This window comes from Epinephelus fuscoguttatus, linkage group LG8 (assembly GCF_011397635.1).
Source record: "Epinephelus fuscoguttatus linkage group LG8, E.fuscoguttatus.final_Chr_v1".
Classification (NCBI taxonomy): Eukaryota; Metazoa; Chordata; class Actinopteri; order Perciformes; family Serranidae; genus Epinephelus; species Epinephelus fuscoguttatus.
In genome coordinates, this window is record NC_064759.1 from 3,212,771 (window position 1) to 3,237,174 (window position 24,404).

The 24,404-nt window shown below is 41.6% G+C and overlaps 1 protein-coding gene across 1 annotated transcript in view; it reads right to left on the bottom strand.

Moving 5' to 3' along the window:
* The window catches only part of col6a4a (collagen, type VI, alpha 4a), a 114,195-nt gene that overhangs the window by 32,330 nt on the left and 57,461 nt on the right, over nucleotides 1–24,404 (bottom strand). Inside the window, exons 7-23 of the mRNA XM_049584908.1 lie at nucleotides 22,824–23,429; nucleotides 21,837–22,424; nucleotides 20,253–20,819; nucleotides 18,244–18,864; nucleotides 17,489–18,049; nucleotides 15,529–16,086; nucleotides 14,526–15,104; nucleotides 12,149–12,727; nucleotides 11,706–12,058; nucleotides 10,379–10,457; nucleotides 10,022–10,167; nucleotides 7,744–7,836; nucleotides 3,277–3,330; nucleotides 2,624–2,695; nucleotides 2,475–2,501; nucleotides 2,265–2,309; nucleotides 705–758 (exon numbers count right to left, since the gene is read on the bottom strand). Coding sequence (XP_049440865.1) covers nucleotides 705–758; nucleotides 2,265–2,309; nucleotides 2,475–2,501; nucleotides 2,624–2,695; nucleotides 3,277–3,330; nucleotides 7,744–7,836; nucleotides 10,022–10,167; nucleotides 10,379–10,457; nucleotides 11,706–12,058; nucleotides 12,149–12,727; nucleotides 14,526–15,104; nucleotides 15,529–16,086; nucleotides 17,489–18,049; nucleotides 18,244–18,864; nucleotides 20,253–20,819; nucleotides 21,837–22,424; nucleotides 22,824–23,429 — 5,582 coding nt within the window. The remainder of the gene's footprint in view (nucleotides 1–704; nucleotides 759–2,264; nucleotides 2,310–2,474; nucleotides 2,502–2,623; nucleotides 2,696–3,276; nucleotides 3,331–7,743; nucleotides 7,837–10,021; nucleotides 10,168–10,378; nucleotides 10,458–11,705; nucleotides 12,059–12,148; nucleotides 12,728–14,525; nucleotides 15,105–15,528; nucleotides 16,087–17,488; nucleotides 18,050–18,243; nucleotides 18,865–20,252; nucleotides 20,820–21,836; nucleotides 22,425–22,823; nucleotides 23,430–24,404) is intronic.

Sequence of the window (24,404 nt, forward strand, 5' to 3'; positions counted from 1 at the left end):
AATATTCAGTTCATTTTTTGTGGACATTATTAAGTTAATTGTTATTTAGGAGCACCCATATTATACATATACATATATATATACATATATATATGTATAATACTTAAAAAAAAAACTGTAATTTTTTTATTTTAAAAACAAATCTCTTGAAAAAATATTAAATGTAAAAAGACATAAGAAACATCACAGTAATAATCATTTTACTCTCAATAAAATAAGTCAGAATTCATTATGAATGTTGAGAAATTATGTCGACAACACAAAATACCAACGTTATACTCCAAATTGTTATTATTCCATTAAAACTTTATAATTTAAAATTTAAACTTACAATACAAATATAAAAAAATATTATATTTTTTTTTAATCATTAAATTAATGTAATTTCATAGCAACTATAAGTTATCCTAACAAAACTTTACATATATTTTTTAATATAGCCTAACATGTTTTTCCTGTTTGCTTGGACTTTAATTTTAAATGCAGTTTGTTTGAATGTTTTTAAAAATTGACTGAAAAACACCTGTTTACACTTTGACAGTGACATTAACTAACATGCTCATTAAATCTCCTGATTGGAAATGTGAAAATACAGATAAAGATTCTGTGTGACTGAAATGTGGTGCTCAGGTTGTGAATGATTTCCTGGTTTGATAAACACAAAGACAACGATCATATATAGAGAAATATAAATGTTGTGTTACTGGGTTTCCTGGGTTTCCTTTCTCTCCGCGACCGCCATCTTTTCCCGTCAGTCCCTGGAAACACAGAAGCAGAAACAGCCTGAAAATCCCTCCAATCAGCTCTTTTCCTGAACGCACCCACTCATTTCCTCCAAAATGAAAACAAAAACAGAGATCAACTTTATCTCAGTGTCATCGTCTGATCACATCAGTTTGCTGTTTAACTTTCAAAGTGAAAGGCGGCCATCTCCTCCAACTCACATGAACTGTTGATTACATGTATCCAAAACAGCGTCGTTACAAAATGAGATGCTGCTACTTTGAGTTTCTCCTCTGATCTCTGCTGATTAAAACAATGAGGAGAAGTAAAAGAGATTTGTTGTTTCACATCCCTGTGGGCTCTACAGTGCAGCATTTCACTGCACATCAGAGCAGAGGATATGATGTCTCAGCCTGACAGACATACATGAAACTATTAAAACTGTTTCAGATTTATGTCTGTTTTCAACACAGGAAAAATACCTGTACATGAATGAATATATGGGAGTGTAGATACAGGCCTACATTCTGCTGTCATGCTGATTCAACACATCCTCACTGCGACCTCGTCACATGTCCACGTTTGGTCATGGACTTTCCACGTCCACATATGACGGCCAAGGTACCCTGGGTGTGTTGGTTATTGATGTTCTTGGACGCCGTGTCAACTTCAGCCTGTTACATGCATTGTCTGTTTTCAAAATACACTTCTGTTTTCACAGAAATGTACAGTGTGCGTACAGTCTCTTTCAAAATAAAAGCACTACGTCGGACTCGGTACAACCCTGCCAACTGACGTTTTTTTCCTTCAACAACAAACACACGTGGTTGGGTTCAGGAAAAAAGACCAGGGTTTGGCTTTACAATCACATGGGAAGCAAAGACTGGTGTCCCAGGTGAAATGAACACCCACCAAGGACCAAATACAGTTAGATTTTCGGTTTGGTGAGTAAATGTCTGAAGGCTACTGGCCGGTAAATGTTAGTGCCAAAACAGTCTTGCGATAAAAAACTATGCTGAGAGTCAGCCACGTTTTGGTGTTGGGCAGCTGTGACTCAGAGGTAGAATGGGTCTTCCTCTAATCAGAAGATCGGCAGTGCGATCTCCAGCTCGGGAAGGTTTCTAATTTTTTTTTCTTGTTTTCCTTTGTTGAAATACATGTCATTAATTTCTTGTGTTTTCACTAAAACATTTTTAATAATTAAATGCTAAAATCATAACAACATTCCTTTTATTTCTAAAAAGACAGACTTTAAAAAAGCTTAAGTTGTTTTACTGCAGCATTTTTAAATAATTAAATACTGAGGTCAAACCCAATGTGCACACATTAAAAAAGCCGGTCTGTTCCTCATCACCGTTATTTCTGGCCGGTAGAAAATATGTTCGGCTGGTGGATTTTTTTTATCGACCACTGCCCTCGGCCGGTGAGTCAAAAAGTTAATTTTGAATGTGCAAATCTCACTGAGTCTAACAGGAACCAATCAGTTTGAAAACCTGTCGCATAAATGATTTATATTTATGTGTCTTTGCTGAAGTTTGTACCTGTTCTCCATTAATGCCGTCCAGTCCGTCCTCACCCCCATCGCCCTGCAACGTTGTAAGAGAGCCGAGTGTCAGCAGATTTTCTTTGCATCGTCTAATTTGACTCTATCTGGACTTTAATGTTTGTCCAAACATTCCTCAGCACATACAGCACATCACGTTACGTCCTCGCTTAATTTTCTTACATTCCAGGAGACCTGAGTCACTCACCCTGTTTCCTCGGCTGCCTCTGTAGCCCTGCGGACACAAACATCAGAGTTAGACGCACATCGTCAACAGCTGCTCCAATCAGACCATACACATGGTTACTAATCACTTATATAATAAGTAGTGCTCAGTGGTACTGAGCAGTGGTGTACCTTCTCTCCTCTGAGCCCAGGACAACCCTGGACCCCCTGAGGTCCACTCGGTCCAGGAGGCCCACGCTCGCCCTGCAACATACAAACAAAGAAAAGGTGCTGCTTTAACTCTGATATCACCACTGTGACACTTCCTGATTAAATGAAGTTATATCAGTGGTGAATAATGTCATATTAAGCTCCTCAGAGTCCAAAGCGTCGTCTTCAAACGTCAAAGATATTCAGTTTACTGTGATGTAAAACAGAAAAGCAGACACTGGAGAAACTGCTGTTGAGGAATATATCTGGAGCTTATGATTGAAAAATGACTTAAAATGTTTGATTAACTACAAAAATGATTTACTAAGAACTTTCTGTTGGAACAAGAATTAGTGAAATACTGTCAATAAGAACGAATTTTGTTTTGAAGGAGTTCAGCTGTTAGTTGACTCCTGCAGCTCCATGATACAAGATGTGTATGTAAGACACACAGGTGGTGAAGTACAGAGTTTTATTATTTAGTTTACAGGAATGCAGCTTTTAATCAACTCCAGAGACACATCTAGTCTTTAAAGTGGAAAGTTCTCTGCTTTGTCAGCAGTTAAGAACAAACCACCAGTTTAACTATTCTCTGGTTAAACAGTGAAACTTAAACTGAATTATTAAGCACTTACAGCGACGCCCTCCTCTCCTGGGAACCCGGGAAAACCCTTCTGCCCCGGCACACCCTGTTTATAACACACACACACACACACACACACACACACACACACACACACAGCAGGGTCAGTGACAGAAAAACTGAACATTGAAAAAGGTAAAAAATCACGTTGTCCCATGTCCTGTACCCAGCAGGTCTATTTCCTAGAGGATAATCAGCTAAAACTTAAAGGTTTACTAAATTAAATAAGAAATACGTTTGGCCCTCTCTTATTTTAGTATCTACACTTTTCTTCTTGAACACCTCATTGATCCTTTTCCTGTGAATGTCTTGTGATCTTTGATTTGAAATTCTTTTTGAATTTCCAAAGAAATATGACACAAACCTGAAACTATGATGTGACCTGGCTGTCAGCACAACTTTTCAAACTGTATTTGTGTTTTATTTTATATTGAAAGAGCAACTTTTGACTGACAGACATGTACAGTAGCTGATTGCTAAAACTTCTTTTAGGTCTCAAGATGACAGATCTCATCCTCCAGATAAATAGTTAAAGAAGTATTTCACTGCTGGAGAGATGAAGTGTTTTCATTAAACTAAACTGTCTGTGCAGCAGAAAGACACAAATACTTTTAATATTGGTGCCACATGACCAGAGAAAACTGAGAAAAATGGCTGTGGCATTCCATTTTGTCCAAGAGGTAGAAAACCTACAACTACCAGAATGCACCACACTGGTAACAAATGATTTTGTATTACAGTTTTACAGTGAGCTGACATATGTCTCTGAAAACATTTTAGGCCAGAAACAGGCAGTACAGGAAGAGAACCTTGTATCACATTGGATCGGTACTGCCTAGTTTTACAGTTTGATCTGAGTTTAAATGTGCTTTCACACCTGCGCTGTCTGGTTCGGTTCAATCAAACTCAAGTTCGTTTGTCCCCTCTGTGCGGTTCGTTTGGGCAGGTGTGAACACAGCAATCACACTCAGGTGTGCACCAAAACAACCAGACCGAGACCTTCTTGAAGAGGTGGTCTCAGTCTGGTTACAAAGGAACTCTGGTGGAGTTCACATGGAAATTCTGACCAATCAAGAGCAGCTTTCTCACACAAGGCATTTGATCTGGTCCTCTTGTAAATGCTGCCGTGAGAACACGAACAAACTCTTGGCAATTATACAACTTTGGAACAACATGAGTCCCTGATTCAGACCAAAGGAGACCACTCTAGGGCTGACAGCAGACTACGCTGTCTTTCTCGATCCACCTTTACACTCTTCGTGTCGGCAGGCATACAAAAATGAAGAAGTGTAATCTGTAGTTTGAGCAGCAGCTTTACAGCCAGCGAAAATCCATCAGATTGAGCGAGGAGATCTGAGTGCTGGCAGTTCATTTACATCCACTACCCACACTGTTATGATACAAAGCTGGTTGAAGATCAGCAGTGTCCCTTTAATCATATTTAAAATGTCTATTATACCAATATAATCATTATCATGAAATTATACCTAAAGCTGTGAAACATTAATCTTTCTAAATAAGGGTGTAAATGCATCATGATCTCAGCATTACCAATACATAAGTGATTTTCATCAGGAGCAGTGGTGGAAAGTAACTAAGTACTGACCTTGTACTTTACTGGATTACTTCTATTTCATGCTACTTTGCAATTCTCCTGTATTTAATTAACAGCTATAACTTTTTTCCACATTAAGACATGTGAATGTCAAAAAATATTTAAAACGTTTATAAGACACACATGAAGCAGATTAAACCAGCGGTTAACCGTGTAAGGTCGTGACCCTCTTACAAATAAATCAGTGTGTAGTTAGTTGTGTCTCTTTGTCGTGTTTCAGATCAGTCTCTGGCTTGTTGTCAGTTTCACCACAGAAACACTTATTATCCTATTTTCTCACATGGTTTCATTTAAATGAAAACAGTTTGAGGCACAAAAACATTAAATTATCTAAAATGTCACAAAAAAAAAGATTAGAGAAAAGTCCTAAAACTGGAAACAGCTGTTTCTTCTTGCCGCTCCCATTTTCCTTTGGAGTAACCACTGGACTAAACCAGCTAACTGTATGTGAAGAGGTATAGGCTGAGCAGAAACAACCGAGGCTGAAAAATGAAGCCAAAAACTGCAGTTCCTCTAATGACCACTTGAGGCTGGCTCCAAGAATGAGTCAATCCTCACAGATCTGCATGTTAATGTGTCCAACTTCACAGCAGAAATAAACACGTTTACAGCCTGGTACAAAAAAACTGCTTTGGTCTCTGAAGCTAATTTCAACATTCATGACAAATGTACAGGGGCTGAATTTATACATATATACAGTACAGGCCAAAAGTTTGGACACACCTTCTCATTCAATGCGTTTTCTTTATTTTCATGACTATTTACATTGTAGATTCTCACTGAAGGCATCAAAACTATGAATGAACACATGTGGAGTTATGTACTTAACAAAAAAAGGTGAAATAACTGAAAACATGTTTTATATTCTAGTTTCTTCAAAATAGCCACCCTTTGCTCTGATTACTGCTTTGCACACTCTTGGCATTCTCTCCATGAGCTTCAAGAGGTAGTCACCTGAAATGGTTTTCCAACAGTCTTGAAGGAGTTCCCAGAGGTGTTTAGCACTTGTTGGCCCCTTTGCCTTCACTCTACGGTCCAGCTCACCCCAAACCATCTCCATTGGGTTCAGGTCCGGTGACTGTGGAGGCCAGGTCATCTGCCGCAGCACTCCATCACTCTCCTTCTTGGTCAAATAGCCCTTACACAGCCTGGAGGTGTGTTTGGGGTCATTGTCCTGTTGAAAAATAAATGATTGTCCAACTAAACGCAAACCGGATGGGATGGCATGTCGCTGCAGGATGCTGTGGTAGCCATGCTGGTTCAGTGTGCCTTCAATTTTGAATAAATCCCCAACAGTGTCACCAGCAAAACACCCCCACACCATCACACCTCCTCCTCCTCCATGCTTCACAGTGGGAACCAGGCATGTGGAATCCATCCGTTCACCTTTTCTGCGTCTCACAAAGACACGGCGGTTGGAACCAAAGATCTCAAATTTGGACTCATCAGGCCAAAGCACAGATTTCCACTGGTCTAATGTCCATTCCTTGTGTTTCTTGGCCCAAACAAATCTCTTCTGCTTGTTGCCTCTCCTTAGCAGTGGTTTCCTAGCAGCTATTTGACCATGAAGGCCTGATTCGCGCAGTCTCCTCTTAACAGTTGTTCTAGAGATGGGTCTGCTGCTAGAACTCTGTGTGGCATTCATCTGGTCTCTGATCTGAGCTGCTGTTAACTTGCCATTTCTGAGGCTGGTGACTCGGATGAACTTATCCTCAGAAGCAGAGGTGACTCTTGGTCTTCCTTTCCTGGGTCGGTCCTCATGTGTGCCAGTTTTGTTGTAGCGTTTGATGGTTTTTGCGACTCCACTTGGGGACACATTTAAAGTTTTTGCAATTTTCCGAACTGACTGACCTTCATTTCTTAAAGTAATGATGGCCACTCGTTTTTCTTTAGTTAGCTGATTGGTTCTTGCCATAATATGAATTTTAACAGTTGTCCAATAGGGCTGTCGGCTGTGTATTAACCTGACTTCTGCACAACACAACTGATGGTCCCAACCCCATTGATAAAGCAAGAAATTCCACTAATTAACCCTGATAAGGCACACCTGTGAAGTGGAAACCATTTCAGGTGACTACCTCTTGAAGCTCATGGAGAGAATGCCAAGAGTGTGCAAAGCAGTAATCAGAGCAAAGGGTGGCTATTTTGAAGAAACTAGAATATAAAACATGTTTTCAGTTATTTCACCTTTTTTTGTTAAGTACATAACTCCACGTGTTCATTCATAGTTTTGATGCCTTCAGTGAGAATCTACAATGTAAATAGTCATGAAAATAAAGAAAATGCATTGAATGAGAAGGTGTGTCCAAACTTTTGGCCTGTACTGTATATATATATATGTTTACATTTTATTAAGGCTTAAAGTTATGCATAATTAAGGGCAGGCTGCTTTGAGTGACAGGCTCAATAGCTGACGCACTAATATAGAACATGGGGGATGATTAGTTTGTTGGAATATAATGTTGCCATCTTTAGCTGTAACTTTGTGTAATCAACATTTACCTCATAATGATAAAGCAAAAGACGTCTTTCATCTTTAAGTAAATTATCTGTGCACTTGTCATTCCTCTCAGCCCTGAGGAAGACAGGCGTCTCATGTTTCGCCCTGTGTAACAGGATATATTTAACACTGACCTGAACACATGACGAATGAGGCTTAATGTTGACAGGTGTCCACCTTCACTCTGAACCGTCCAAAAGTTGAACCAGGCCTGTTGCTTACTTTATGAAGTCACTGCAAGTGTCTGCTTGTTCTCAGCTCTGTCTTCTTATTGCTTCTGACACATTTTCCCAAACATCCCTGACATCATGTTTAAAGTTAAAAGGTGTGTGTGTTTCAGTCACCTTTGGCCCCAGGGTGCCCCGAGAGCCACGGATGCCTTCATGACCCGAACATTTGCACATGACACCGCAGCACTCCCGATCTGACACTGCGTCCTGCAGAGAGACAGAGAGCAGAGGAGAAAACAGTCAACATTTCCTGACGTCTTTATATGGACCTGACTTTAAATAAACAAACAGTAAAAGACTTTTTTGTACTTTAACATTAAACAGTTAAAGGTTCTGGCTGGTTTCTTATTAAGTGAAGTGATCCTTATTTATCGCTGTTTCCTTGTTCAAACCCTTAATAAGATGCTTATCATGAAAAAAAAAATAGCATTTTTATTTTTGCCCATGACAAATTTGAGCCTCTTTCCGCACACAAACCCATAAACACCTGCTAACATCTGGATTTTGTATTTAATGGGAAGGGTTACAATCGGTATTCACTCCCGGGTCAAATGACTCTGCAGTGGTCATGTATATCTATTAGTGTTGTCACGATACCAAAATCTTTGTTTCGGTACTAATACCAACATGGATATCGATACTTTTCGATACTCTTCGGTACTTTTCCTAAGGAAAGGTCCTTTTGGATTCAAACCTTTAGAACAATAAATAGTAAGGGTGTAACGGTACCAAAAAAATCATGGTTCGGTAAGTACCTCGGTATGGACGTCACGGTTTGGTAACTCAAATGTTCCACCAAGTTGGCGTTGTCTCGTGTTGTCTCCCTTTGCGAGGCAGACTTTCTCTTGTCTTTTTTCACGTGCGCCTGCTGCGGATGTTGATACAGGTGTTGTCATACACACCACTTGCGCAATCTGTGCTCCAATAGGAACAAGAAAGGCGTTTGTGTGCATAAATGAGTAAAATAAATTCACTAAATTAATGAATTGAATCAATTTCAAAGTACCGGTATTTTCCAAATGCAGTATAGTACCGTTTGGAATACTATTTTAGTACCGGTATACCGTGCAACACTAATATCTATCGGCTCCCATCGGAGCTGATCACGCTAATTTTACCCCCACTGCAGCGAGACACAATGACAGGCTGCCACAAAATACTGTCTGTCTCTGCCTTTTCAGCACTTGAACATCAATTTGAATTACTCGTCACCTACTTTAAAAGCAGAGACTGAATAATGGACATTTACAAAAAGTAACCACCATAACGTTTCCACCGGCCTCCATGCTGCTTTCTAGTGTTTACTAACCTGTTTTCCGGCCCATTTGTGACGTTGAACATGACACGCAAGAAAACTATCACCTATTTTTAGCAAGTTGTCCTGTGTTTAAAAAAGAATTTGTACCTGCATAAACGGCCTAATTTTGGTGGAAAAGGGGTATTAGTTTGCCAAACATTTATATTTAGAAACTTTTTTGTAATGTCAAACAATAATCTGGAAGTATGAAAAAAGATTTTAAAAAGTAAAAAAAGTAGCAAACAGTAAATTAACAGAAAAGTCAGAATCTGTTCCTGCAGAAGGTTTTGTCTGCTGTTCTTTTCAAAAATATTATATGAATGAGCACTTCTTAAAAATAGAAATGAGTTTTTATTAGAAGCAGGTACAAGCTGATTTTTTGCCTTTGCCAGTGGCTGTTCCTCAACATGCTGAGTAATGCACATTTTTTCTTCAACCAACATTTCCCTGAGGCTTTTTTCTGGTTTTCATTCCTGCAAACAGACATGCCAAGACAGGAAAACCTTCTCTGAACTAATGAGTTTCTGTGATTGTCATCATGCTTCATTCTTCACGAGATAAGATAAGACAGGACTTTATTAATCCTGCAGGAAATTCTTGTGCAAACACACAAGATAACAAAGAGCAACTCTGGCAGGCTGCCACCCACAACGGCACCACGAGTGGATAATTCTGTATTCATCATTCTGCATTACTTTATCCTCAACTTTGAAAAGTGATCTACTGCACAAAAAAAGATTAATTACTAGATAAAAATGTAAAATGAGACAGTTCTTGTGTTGTTGGAGACAGTTTGATGTAACCATGTCAGCAGTTTCCATGTGCAGATAAGCATTAAAGCAGGTGATGCATCAACTGTTAAAAATTACTTCTGGCCAATAATTCATTTCACTCAAATCAACATATTTTCAGACACTTCCTGTTTACATTTCTGACTGCACTCATCTCTACAAGAGAAAAAAAATGCAGTCAGAAATGTAAACAGGAAGTGTATCACTCTTAAAGCGACAGACACTATTTGGTGTAATTGTATGGCCCTTGATATAAAGGGAGTGGCTGTTTGATTCGTGGTTAGCAGTGACATGAACGACTTACGATTTGTTTGAGGATGGTGCTGCCAACACTTGGCATGCCGATGGTCAGAGGAAGCTTGTAGCCGAATCCTCGACCAAACTCCACCATCTGCAGCTGGGCGGGATCACGCGCGCCCTCCAGAGCCACCGTCAGCAGAGCACTGACCCCTGCAGATAAATAACATTTATGTGTATGTTCTCTATAAACAGCTGCATTAGCTGCTAACATGGTACACTAAAAACATAAAATGTTGGATTTAAATAATCTACTTGATAATTCAAATAAATTTATATAATTATGAAAATAAGAAATACAAATTGTGGTAATGTTCAATCTTCGAACAAACACCCCCCCCACCCCCCATCCCACAGTTTTTACCGGACTTTCGCAGCAGATCTGATTCATGCTCCAGTTTCATCACGTCTTCATCGAGTCCGTCTGAGAAGATCACCAGCACCTGATGGACGAGATCAGTCACACGTTAGATTGCTTTTATTGTTAAAGTCCTGGATAAGAAAACTACAACTCATGTCCTTATTCTGAACATTATTCAACTTAAGGTAAAGAAACATCCATATCTAAGGGTAAAATGCCTGATTAACCACTAAAGTATGGAGAATAGAACAAGATGAGGATAAATTATTTCACTAGGTCATTAAAACTTTGAAGAGAAAGTAAAGAGAGAGTACGCAGTGACTGAATGGTACTCAGTTGGCAAATGCAATTATCCTCAAAGTTACTGACTTTGTTATTTTTAATGCTTTGGATAATCCATAAACCTCTACAGTCTTCTAACTCTAAACCAAACAAAATGTGTCTGACACAAGTCTAACAGACTGGAGGATTTACACAAGTCAACTTGCACTTCCTAATACTTTTCATACTTTGTTAAATCCCATGTAGGCAGCAGATTTGTGGTTTGGCATCACAGGACGTCACATTGAGACCCAGAATTAAGTGTTTACAGAGTCTACAGCTTCAAGCCGCTCACTTCTGATCACTTCAGCAGAAAACTAAATGAAATCATTTAAGTTTGGATTTTTCTAACCTGGGCTCTATTTACCCATGTCTTTGTTTCTAAATAACTAACGGGAACAACAGCTTTTGAAATTGGTCCAGTACTGCACCCCACCTGGGGCATGTTCACACTGTCAATGTATGTCCACTTAAGGTTTTTGGCACTGACATTATGGAAAGCATCCCTACAGAGACAGACCTTATTGTTAAAGAGTAAGATCATTTTTGTTTAACCAGAAACAGCCCTGAAATCGCCATTGCCAAACCCACCAGACTCCATTTAAATAAACAGTAATTTTAGCATGAATAGAGGGAGCATAGTATCTTCACATCTAACTGGGTGAATTAAGGGTTTATTTCATCCAAACCAGAGTGGAGAGACAAACAAAGATGGTTTTTGTGAGTTTTATTTTGTTTCTGTTGACTCTGAATGAAGTGTGTCTCAGGATAATAAAATTACTTTTTATTTACATGGAGTCTAGTGGGTTTGGCGATAGCGGTTTCTGAGCTGTTTTTGGTGAAACAAAAAGGATCTTACTCTGTAACAAAAAGGTCAGCCTCTGTAGGGATCATTTTAATGATATTGTCAGACACATCACTTACAGTGGACGTATGCAGACAGTTTCATCGCTGCGCTTTTACTCAATTTTTTTGCAACTTTCGTACTTTGTGCTCATCTCAGACTCACCTTCACGCCAGCGTTTGACTCGGTGCTGAACATCTCCCCAAAGGATTTCAGCATGGCAGTGTCAAACCTAGTGGGTTCTGTCAAGGTCAAGTCCATGACTTTATTCACCACGTCCTCGCTGTAGCCCTCAAACCTGAAGTCGTGCTGGGGACGTCCATCACGGCCCACTACACGGTAGGCGATGTTAGTCTTAAGAGGTGGGGGATCGACGCAGCACAGGCCTTGTACTGTGGAGACGTAGTGGGCGATATCTGGCAGGAATGTCTGGAGCTTGGTGTGGCCACTGACCAGCTTCTCACCGGGAGATCTTCTTCGAGAAATATCGAATCCCATGGCGATATCAATGCTGCAGGCTGTGGCAGAGGGAAATATGTCTTTAAACAGTCACAGACACAGAGGGATACGGTGGGAAACAAGAGGCAAAGTCACACTGTTCAACTCACCACTGGGATCTCTGAGGGGTTTAGATTTGCAGATTGTGTCAACCACCTTTTGCCTGATCTTTTCCAAGCTGCCGAAGTTCTGCACAGTAAACAGCCTCTCGGGAGTGCCAGTGATCTGCAGGAGCTCCAGATTATGAACGTCTCCGATACCAATGGCAAACACCTCGATCCCCAGGGCCCTGAGACGGTCGGCGGCATCTTCCACGTCATCCTGTGATTCACCATCTGTGATCAGCACCAGATTCTGGGAGATCCCGGCAGATCTTCGGCTGCCTTGTGACGCCTCAAAATACGCCCTGATGGAATCCAGGGCATGTCCGATCATGGTGCCCCCACCACGCTGCTCCATTTCCAAGATGTGCTTGTTCACGGCTTGTTCGCTGTAGTACTGGTTGAGGTAAAACTCATTTTGGAAACTGCTGCTGAACTGGGCAAGTCCCACTCTCACAAACTTCTCACTGACTTTGAAGCTGTTTACTAGTTCTGTGGTGAACTTCTTCATGGTGGCGTAGTCGGCTGTGCCGATGCTGCCAGACTGATCAACAAGGAAGACCAGGTCAGCCTGCTGTTTTTCACAAACTGCAGAAGCAAGGAGAGGAAATTCATCCACATTACTAATAAATAAGTAGGGCTGCGTATCATGTCACAAAATATGATAACAGTACTAATACAAGTATTGCCTGATATCAGACAGAATTGTGAACTTGTGAACTGTGAACAGAATTGTGAGGATTCGATTTTCCCTAACCAGTCACTAGAGACCAACGTAGCCACCTAGATCTAACGTCAAGTCCACACTGATGGGTAGCCATGCCAACATATCTGTTTTTCCAGGGCTTTAAGACTAAAGTGGAGCAAAATAAAACAAACAACAACGTCAGGCAATATTGAAAAGACAGGTTGATTTAGAGCGGCCTTGATAACAGATCACATTAAAACGCTTGCAGTGATGGGTTGCGAGCAAAACCATACAAGAAGTCATTTTTTTCTAGATCTGGGTAAAAAACAGATCAAATGTAATTATTGTTTAACTGGAGAAGTTTTGATACTACTTGGCACTGGGTTGTTTCAGTATTAAGTACTGGTGCCCAGCCCTATAAATAAGAGAGCCACATACTCAGCTCACCTCAAGTTCATTAGACTTTATTCTTAATAGCTTTAAACACTTAAATGTTTTGTGGTTGGAGGCTGTCTCTGTGCTCTTCTGTTAAGAAACGGCAATATGTTTTGTGGCCCTGACGTCTCAGCCTGATGGATAAATCGTTAGGATGATCGCTATTGGCTGCTATATTAGTACTGCCTTGTATGTTGGCAGATATGCTCCAAGAAATTGCAAAACACAAATGCTGTATGGGCTACTTATGTATCTGAGAAAATTAATTTAACAGAGTGTCTATTTGCAACTGGTTGAGAAAGGTCACACTGCAGCTATTTGGCTCTTTACACCCATCCTTGATGCATTGAGGTTGAAAGTGGTTAGGATTTGGGCAAAGAGGTTATGGTAAGGGCTAGTACTAGAAAATCTTGGATATTCTCTGATTAAAGTGGTAAATTCAGAGAAAAAACTCACAAATGTACTGGCAGAAAGTCAGGTGACACAGTATAAAGAGCGATAGAGTTAATGGAAGGAGTAAAACTTGGTGGATGAATTTGGGATGTTCACACAGAAGACTGGAGCTTGAGTCCTATATTAACGTTAGCCTAATAATTTTAGACATAAATGACTTGTTCACTCCAGTTTTGGGATGTATGAAGCTGCCAAATGCACACTGTGTACATAAACTTTAGCAGAATAGCTGAATAGACCCGTTCGTTTCAACATCATATCCCAATAATGCCAGGACGTCCAGGAATATACACCCAGGTGTGAACAGCCACATCAGGTGCAGATGGCACTGTTGGCTACAGACACTTGGGTGCAAATATCATCTGCCTTAATTTAATGTGATGTAAACTTTTTGTCAAAAAACCTTTCAAACACTTAATAGACTCGGTACTAAGATGTAAAAAAACTTTGCCTCAAATCACAAGTTTCCATTTCATTCTGTCAAGTGTGAGTAGCATTGTGATTTGGCTTTATCCGTGAATCTTTGTGGTTTAGTGCTGCCATACACGTAAGGGTGGAAAGGCTTGCTGCTGTTGGGTGATCCATGTTTGAGTTCTTTGAGTACCACAAATTAAACTCAACGGACAAACACATCTACACGATTAGCTATGTCCAGGTTCAAGTGAAAAAATTTTTGTTTTGTAAGCTTGAGTGAACCGAGCCTCTAAATCTTTGAACGAGAATAGAGCTCAGTTCTCCTTAGAAGAACTTTTCTCCATCAAGATTTAGAACTACTATATACATAGGTGCTGTGACACTGTCGGCTCTTACCTGGCTTGGTGGAATTGCAGAGGACATTTGTAATATTCTTGTACAGAGTTTCCAGGGCATCGAAATTATCCACATAGAAAACTCTGGAAGTGTCTTGGCCAGCCATGATCTCCAGCTGCGTCCTGTTGGCTCCTTCAACTCCGATACTGAAGACGCTGATCCCGCTGTCTTGCAGTGCCACGGATGGCGCAACCAGACTGTTGCGGTCTGTAGCATCGCCATCTGTGATCACCATGAGGATCTGTGGCACCTGGAGAGCCGCCCGACCACCATGTTCGCTGTTAAAGAACTCTAAAGAGTATCCCAAAGCCTTGCCAGTGTAGGTGTCTCCATACGGGGACTTGAGTGCCGATATTGCATCAAGAACCTCTCGTTTGGAGTTGTACTGTTTCAGAGTAAAAACAGACTTGGCGTCGTTTGAGTAGAGAATGACCCCAAAGCGGGTCAGGTCCTTGCCAACTGTTGTTTGGTTCACCATTGATGCCATGAACTTCTGCATGCTTCTGAACTTGGGTAGGGTTATGCTTGTAGAGCCATCCACCAGGAAAATAATGTCAGCTTTTTCTGTCTTCTTACACTCTGGTTGGAAATAAAAGGACAATAAGCAAATTAAGTCAGAGGGAAAGTAGTAGTTTTTAAGTTCAGTGCACCTGGCGTCTTTTTGGGAGTGTTTTGAATGCCTCGAGTTGAAAAAACTTCAACTCAGAGCAGAAATATGTCTGAAATGTTTTTTCCTATTGGATGATGTTTCTTAAAATAGCCTTTGTGTAATAATATTGTACAATTGGTGTCACAACCTGGAACCAATTAAGGTCCCTAAGACAGAATTCTAAGGCAATACTTTAAAAGAGTTTTCAATTCTTAAAATAAAAATATAGAATCTCTGCCGGAAAAGACTGGATATGTTTGTGTTTTTTCTACAAGAATTAAGTCAGATTTAGGAAAAAGAGAGGAAATCTGTGGTTTACATCTGTTATTCTGGATAGTCCCAGACTGCTCTCACCTCTCTCTGGATCACAGAGCTCCATGGCCACTTGGCTCTCCAAGTCCTTCAGAGCGTCAAAGTCCCTCTCAGCATACATCCTGTTGGGTGAACCGCTGATCTCCAGCAGCTGGGTGGTGTTGGCGTCCACCACTCCAATGGCATAGATCACCACTCCCTTGGCCCTCAGAGCCTCAGCGGGGCCTTTGACCTCATCTTGGGCCTCGCCATCTGTGATCACAACCAGCCTCTGCCTCATGCCAGGACGCCCTCCTCTGCTTGCATCAAAGTACTGCGACACATCAGTGATGGCGCCACCTGTGTGCGTGCCTCCACCAATCTGCTGCATACCATCGATGGCTTGTGACATTTCTTCTTTGCTGTAGTAGCGGTTGAGGGGGAACTCTAATTCTCGCCTGGTACTGAACTGCATGACACCTACATGCACCTCGTCCTGCCCGATGATGGACCTGCTGATGACAGATTTCATGAACTCTTTCATTTTGTTGTAGTCTTGTGGATAGATGCTCCCAGAGCTGTCAATCAAGAAAAGGAGGTCGCCCGGTATGTCCTTGCAAGCTGTGGACACACAAGCACAGACGTTAGTGTGGTGTTTCTCTTTTTTCCTGCCTTAGGGCCCTTTTCAAAGAAAAAAATCAAAATGTATCTGTATCTAACAACAGAATATCTTCAGGGTAAGTAAAGTGCAACAGACACCAATCACATCACATCACATCACATTATATCATTTGATTCTCACCCGATGTAACACATAATGCCTACATTTACATGCACAGAAACATTCAACTATTATTATTAATAAGACAATATTCTGAATATAATGCGGGTCATACAAACAGCATTTTCTGTATGTAGCATTTCTCCAATTAAGACATGAGGGATAAACCAATATTATCTGGGTTTTAGGAGCATTCTCTGGTAATGTATACAGCACATTTGGTATATGCAATTTAATTGGGGTTTTTACTTTAGTTTGTGACACACGGCGCTGTGCACACACCAACAGTTTGGGAGGCTGGGGTAGGGATGCATGCCCAAAAGAAAAGCCCACATTTCTGGTTGGAAGAAGGAAAACATCTACTTTAAAACAAAATGAAAGATTTGGATATTAACAGGTTTTTGGATACACAGACCTCTTCAAGAAGGTGGTTGAAGGAATGAAAGAGGAAGACTGTGTTTCCACGGTTGAACAAGTCCGCCACCAACGGACAATTCTGACAAAGTCCTTCTTTGATACAAAAAAGCAAAATGCCACAAGCGACTACAGTGGTTCCACTTTACCATATTTGGACATGATAAATGACACGTTTAGGGCACGTTAATCGGAGCATGCATGGCTGTAATTAACTGCAAATATTAGTGGATATTTTGTGCATGTAAACATAGTCACTGAATTCATCCTGCAGATGGAGGAAGTGGTATTGGTATGGTGCGCCAATCAACTGGGAAACAACTGGGAAACAGGACATATTACTGGAATATCAATTTTCATTAGCCATGTAAACAGATTAGTAGGAATATTGTCTTTTTCAGAATAACGGCAAAAAAAAGAATATTTTCTGCATGTGAATGTAGTCACTGAATTCATCCTGCACACAGAGGATGTGACATTGGTACAGTAGCTGGGATGTGCCAATCAACTGGGAAACAACTGGGAAAAAGGATGGTGGCGTATTCTGATGTGTCAGTCCGACACTACGTGTGTCAAGACACAACCAGTGTGTGGTCTTACATAGAAAACAACGGGTGCCAGGGCTCACTGGTGGCCTACAAGTTAAGGTGTCGACCATGAGCGGCTACTGAACCATAAACTGTCCCCAGTTCACGTCCAGCTGGGGACCTTCCCAGTCTGCTCTCTATTATCAGCTGTCTGATGCTGGTGTGTGTTCCCCCTGACTGCTACATACAGAATATGGTAGACATGCATTTTACATTCTAGTCTGGACAAGTTTTTTCTTACCGTCTTGAGAACAAATGTCCGTGATGATGTCATCCTTGATGGGCTTTAGAGCATCAAAATTATTGACAAAGAAAGTCCTCTTGGGGTCGCCGGAAATCTCTCGCAGCTCAGATACATCTGCCTGTTTCACCCCGATGGCGTAGATGATGACGCCCTGTGACCTCAGTTTTTCCGCAGGAGCCTTGACTTCATCAGTGGACTTTCCATCAGTGATGACCACCAGGTACTCTGGGACTTTGTGACCACGAGTGACCATTGCTCTATCAAAATGTGGGCCCATGAATTCCAATGCTCTTCCTGTCTCTGTCCCGCCCCCTATTTGTCTAATTCCCTCTACGGCTTTCTCCAGTGTCTTCTTATCTGAGTAGACTGTCAGATCAAATTCTAAGTTTGGCGAATCTGCGTATTTCGCAACCCCCATGCGAACATGTTGTGGTCCAATACGGAAGGTATGGAGGAACTCAATGATGAACTTCTTCATGTCTTGGAAGTCGGAGGGGTAAATGCTTCCTGAATGATCAATTAGGAAGAAGATATCTGCTTCATCCGTTTGTAAGCAGCCTGGAAAAGGACAAGAAAAGATATTAGGAGTTATTTTCCGATGCATCAGCTGTACTCTCTGTTTACACTCATTCACTTTATGTTTTATTCTATAAATACGATTCTACCATTAAAATTTTGACCAGTACTGTGACTGAAAATATATTCATAAACATGTTCAATAAACCAATTAAAAAGCAAACACTGGTTCAGACCTTCTTTGATGCCAGTTCTTCTTGTACTGACGGAGATTGCTTGCCGAAGGATGTTTTGGCACAGAATTCTCTGCAGGCTCATCTCCATTGATTTCAGCTTGGCAAAGCTGTCCACAATAAACATGTGCTTTTGGGGGGGATGAGATGCCATTTCTATCAGCTGGGCTTTGTTGGCATCTTTGACTCCTACTGCGTAAACCGTGACACCAGCTCGACGAAGATTAGCTGCTGGTGTGCTCACGTTGTCCTGGGATTCACCGTCTGTAATCACCACCGCCACCTGCTGGACACCCTTTGCTTTCCTGCTTCCTCGCTGCGGGATAAAAACCTTCTGCAGGGCGTAAGTCAGGGCGACTCCAGTGTTTGTACCACCTCCATGATAAGGCAGGATTTTGATGAACTTCAGCAGTTCGTCCTTGTCATTGAAGGAGTCGAGGTAAACCTGAGCTTTGGCTACAGTGTTATACATCACGATGCCCACTCGGACTCTAGATGTACTGACATTCAGGCCGCTCACAATGGAGTGCAGGAAAGTGCGCACCAGCTGGAAGTTGGGAGTCCCGATGCTTCCAGACTCATCAACGATGAACACGATGTCTGCCACTTTGGCGGCTTTGCAATCTGTGAAAGGAGTGTATTATTATAAAATCATTGTTACAAATTCACCTGTGAGCTGCTCAGTCATTCAGATACATTTCGAGATGGACAGACTGAGATGAGGAATATTCATTACTTAAAACAATCCAATATGCTATTTTGTAAACAATTTCTTGCTGACAGACGAGTGCACTTGTACCTCACATAGGTTGCGTTCAGACCAACTTTGGTCCTACATGAATTAGGGGGCTGTGGTTCTTCATGTAGGACCAACTTTGGTCCCACGTGAAGAACCACAGCCCCCTTACTTCATTTAAATGAGGCCTGTCCAACAACTCAGTGTGGTGAAACACAGACAGCTCCAGCTAAATAAATAAATAAATAACACAAATAAAATAAAATACTGGGAGTCCGAGTACAAAGTCAAACCTGGCTTAGACGTACTGAGCAACACCTATGGCCCGGTCAGATGTTAATATCAAACTTTAAGAATGCACAAGTGAAGTGGACCATGAGGTCCTGTCTACATATGTATACAGATATTTTTGAAAACATATCTTTTCCTCTATGTTCTAAACAAAGATTGTACGGACAGAATGCTTTTTTAAAAAGTCGAAAAATATTTGTCGTCAAAAATGTCTGTATATGTGCAGACAGGGCCTAAAAGGGGAGTGTAGATTTAATGGACATGGACTGTATATAAATATGAACGACACATCTCCACTTACTTCCAATGTACAAAAATGATCGAATTCAAGCCGAAACACCAATGCGACCATTCGCGTGTAGTGCCTCTGATCACAAGTACACTGATAAGCACACACAGCTGGTAATCACGACATCACGCCTCCTTTTTATAACATCAATTAACTAATTAAAAACGAGGTATTAGAAAAATGAACACTTGAACTCACACCAACGTGATGAGAACTGTCTAATATGACAGAAATCATCTTTGGGAAAAATTAATTTCAGTTTGCACCAGTTTGCACAGCAATTCATACGGTTTTGCCATATTTTAAATTCTTCATCGACTCCCAGGGTCTTGAACTATGCTACACTGCCTCCACGATCTCTGATTCTACTGCTGTTTAGTCCCTATCCCTGAGCTTTTTAAAAAATGTTCACATAAACAGATGAAATGAACACAGAGTACGGACAGAAGGCTCTATTCATCTCCATCTCCAAATCTAATGTTGAGTATGAGCCCTTAGATCTCAGGCACACGATAGACCTCCACTGGTCAGGTCGTTAAACTGGTTTACTCGTCTGCCAGTAAGAAACATATCAGGGACTCCAGTCAATGGTAAAATTCAGAAAGGACGTAAACAGTTTTAAAATACAGTCTCAAAGGTGTCCTGAAGTCATTAATTAGTAATAAAAACAATAGTTTAATTGAAAAGATTATTTACCTCCAGTAAGAGAGGGCTTTACTTCCTGTGTTTCAAAAATAGTCTTCAGTGCGGGTGCAGTGATGGTAGTCTGGTAAACGTACGGTGCAGTGGCTATGAGACGTATTTCATTCATCGATGCACCAAGGCTCATCCCCACCACGATTACTCCTGATGATTTGATAAGACGTGACTCCTTATACACCTTATCATCTGAGTCTTTTCCACTTATAACAACCAGGTACTGTCGGTAGCCTTGGTCCGCCCGGCTTCCTGATGCACTGGTAAAATAGTGAGTGGCAGCGCGACGCAATGCGCTGCCCAGATTACGTTGCTCGTTAGGTTGCAGTCTTCGCTGGCGTAAACGCCTCACAGCGTTCACGGTCTCCTCTTTGGTTTGGTAAGCATTAAGAAGAGATTCCTCCTTGATATCTTGACCGTACTGAGCCCAGCCGAGACGGTAGGCGGACGCTCCAATGTTTAGTTGATTGGCAAGTCTACTGAGGATGGACTTGATCTGCTGGAACTCTGCTGGAGTCACGCCACTGTCCACCAGGAAGAAGATGTCCGCAAACTTTTCCTCCAAGGCTTAAAGAAAACAAACCAACAGGAACAATAAGAAGATCTGCAGTTATGGTAGACCACGATTACAGATGATATAAGTCTCTCAATTATAAAGCAGAAAATATAAATCAGATTGCACCTCACCTTCAAATTACAAGTTACTGATCCATAACATTTAAGTTAGAATTAGGAGATATTCACTTTAACTCTTCACACTATGAGAGTATTCTTTAGTATGTTGGCAGGAATGCATTTCCATATTCATTAGTAGGTGAATTATCCTTCTTTCTTACAGTTTGCAAAGGCTACTACATTTTCTGGACAGCACAGTGCTCCAAATTATGGTTGATTCGGTATAGAAAAAACCAGCACTATGCTAAAAGTAAACAGTAGTCTTTATCAGGGTGTCTATTTTAACTGCCAATGAATTATTTCTGTAGAAAAGTTCCCACACTAAAGTTGTATAACCACAAGTTCAATACAGTTTGTCCCAAAACAACTTCTGTCTCTCAATGTTGCATTTTTTGGCCGACACTGCTTCATTAGCGGTTGACCTCAAACTGGAACCAGAGCATGTTACATTAATCACTGCAGAGCCTTCATGTGTTGTGTCTGGAGGCTCCAAGCATTTGAATGGTTATGTGGAAAGATATGCTGTCAAGGAAAAAGAACATTTATTTTAAAATGCTGCATAATGTCAGTTCCTGAGAGTCTGAGATCCACTAAATCTGGGTCCTCTCAAGGAAACACGGGGCCAGTTACTGGATTTTACAGACAGGTCAGTTATGTGGACTATTATTAGTTCTTATAGATTGTCAAGTCTGAAAATATTACTCCTGATGATGTTAAAAGTGATGTCATCAGAGTTATCTCAGCTTGGGCTTAAGGACAAAACATTCGGGCCTTTCTCAAACCAGATCCTTCCCACCCCCACTTCGTCACGCTTGAAGTCTACTTCAGAAGTCCTCTTCATTAAGGAGTAAGGTATAAATACAGCGGCAAGTTTTGTATGATATATAACTTTCTAATCCTTGGCCTTACCTTGCCTCTGATCTTCCACGGAGACACAAACAGTCTGCAGCAGATTGTTGGTCAGCGTCTGCAGAGCCTGGTAGCTATCAATAGATAACAGGAAGCGTTCTGGAGGCCGGTTTGCAATGGACCCGAGCTCCTGCATGTTGGCTCTTCCCACCCCGATGCCAAACACAATGACTCCGTGCTGCCTCAAGCGCTGGGCGGGCTGTACCACATCGTCTGTGGAGTCCCCATCTGTGATGACCACAGCAATCTGAGGTACCCGTTCCCTGGCTCGGCTCCCTGCGTCCTCTGTGAAGTACTGCGTCCGGATGAATTCGATGGCCTCGCCGGTTTCTGTGCCCCCTGTTCGGTAGGGGAATGTATCCACCGCAGCCAGCAGGGATTGCTTATCCATGTGATCTTTCAGCAGGAACTCCTGGTAAGATTCATCACTGTACTGAGCCAAGCCGACTCGAACTTTGTCAGGGCCGATGTCAAGACCTGCGATGACGCTCCGGAGAAACTGACGGATCTCCTGAAAGTTACTGATGCCGATACTGGAAGAGCCATCGATCAGGAAGACGATGTCGGCCCTGGAGGCTTTGGCACACTCTGGACGGGAGGGAGAAAAGAGTCAGCATTTGGGGTAACAAGGTAAGGAACATTTAATGTCTGTGTGTGTGTGTTTGTGTGTGTGTGTGTGTGTGTGTGTGTGTGTGTGTCTGTGTGTGTGTGGTTATATTCTGTGGTCTTACTGTAATTTTGTCCACCATCTCTAAATTCTCAAGGCTCAATAAAACAGTTCACAAAGCTTTTAGGTCAAGGTGATTTTCTGACACTCAGATGACACCAAAGTGAATTCTGTTGGATATTTAAAAATCTAAAAAAAAAAAAAAAAACAACCTACTTTTGGCATAATAATAATACTTGACTCAATCATTGCTTAGATACCAGTAATACTTTAATAAGATCATTGAAACACCACAAGCTTTGTGGTATGACACATTTTACCTTGAGACAATTGCAGCAGTTGTCGTTTGACTTCTTCAACAGTTGTGCAAAGCGTCTGCACGATGCTCTGAGAAATTCCCTGCAGCGCTGCAAAATCAGACACGCTGTAGACGTGCTGACTATGCGGCTCATTGGCTATCTCCTTCAGCTGTTCCTCATCTGCATCTTTGATACCAATTGCATACAAAACAATTCCTTTCCGCTTCAGATCCTGGGCGTGGGACTCCACGTTGTCTTGTGATTTTCCATCGGTGATCACCACAGCGATCTGAGGTACTTTCTGGCCCCGGCTTCCAGCTGCCTCCACAAAGTGCTCATTCAGCATAAAGTCCAAGCCTTTCCCTGTCTGGGTGCCACCACCCAGGTAGGGCAAGGTGTTGATGTACTCGAGGATGTCTTCCTTGTTCTGATAGGTGTTGAGCAGGAACTCGGTGCGTGGATCGGTGCTGTATTGGACCAGCCCGATGCGGACATGGTCAGGCCCGACGTCGAAGCTGTTGATCAGCGTATATAGAAACTGACGGATCTGCTGGAAGTTCTTGGTGCCGATGCTCCACGACCCGTCAACCATGAAGACGATGTCTGCTACAGCCTCTTGAGTACAGACTGAGAAGGAAGGTTGTCATGATCATGGAGAGTTCTTGCAGATAAGAAGTCACAGCGTGCTGCTGCCAGAAAAGCTCTTACAACCCGAGTATTTCGTGGGTCTTAGAAAGCGTGCCAGCCAGATGCGGAAAAAGTGTCAGCGTGATTTGCAGATAGAAACGGTGGGTAGCTTGTGATGTGTGCAAGCCAGAGGAAAAAAAACGAGCAGCCTGTTGTGGACAGTTTCTGGACAGGAGCATTGATCTAGTCTAGAAGCACTCACCTTCAGGTGGACTGTTGGATGAAAGAGTGTGAGGGAGTGAAACAAGGTTGCGTGGCGTACAGCTGGCATTCATTTCCTTCAGACTGTGTTGATGGTGCAAACAGAAGGCCGACAAATTGCTGATCCAACCTGCCTCTGCTTTAACTTTTCCATCTCACTACAGACTTTCATACCTTACAGTCATGTGCTTGGCTGCATAAAACATTTTCAGTATTTTCCTTACCCTTCATATTTTAGATTATTCCTCGAAACAACTCGAAGAGACTGACTCTGGTCATGCTGGAAGGAAATACTATCTGACTTTCATGCCAGCAAACTGAATTTACTTCCCATCTCAGACCTGCAATAAATGTCCTTAAAGGGAAACTCTGGTATTTTACGACCTGGACTCAATTTTCTCATGTTTTATGTCTTAGTGACTCATGGGAACAACAACTTTTCCTATCAGAGTGAAAGCACTGCAGCTGGCAGCAGCAAAACAGGCTGTAATGTACCCACTCAGGGCATGTTTGCACCATCAGTGTACGTCCACTGGAGGTGGTTGTTTTTGCCACTGACAGGCTCAGGTTGTTATTATGAGTGTCTGACAGCATTACCGAAATGACTCTGCAGAGAAATTAATGATTTCTCTGTACTTTTCACTTTACCAGTCCGTTTTGTGTCCAAGTGTCACTAAAGGAGAACTCTCTTTCTCGCTGACTTTTTCACATCGT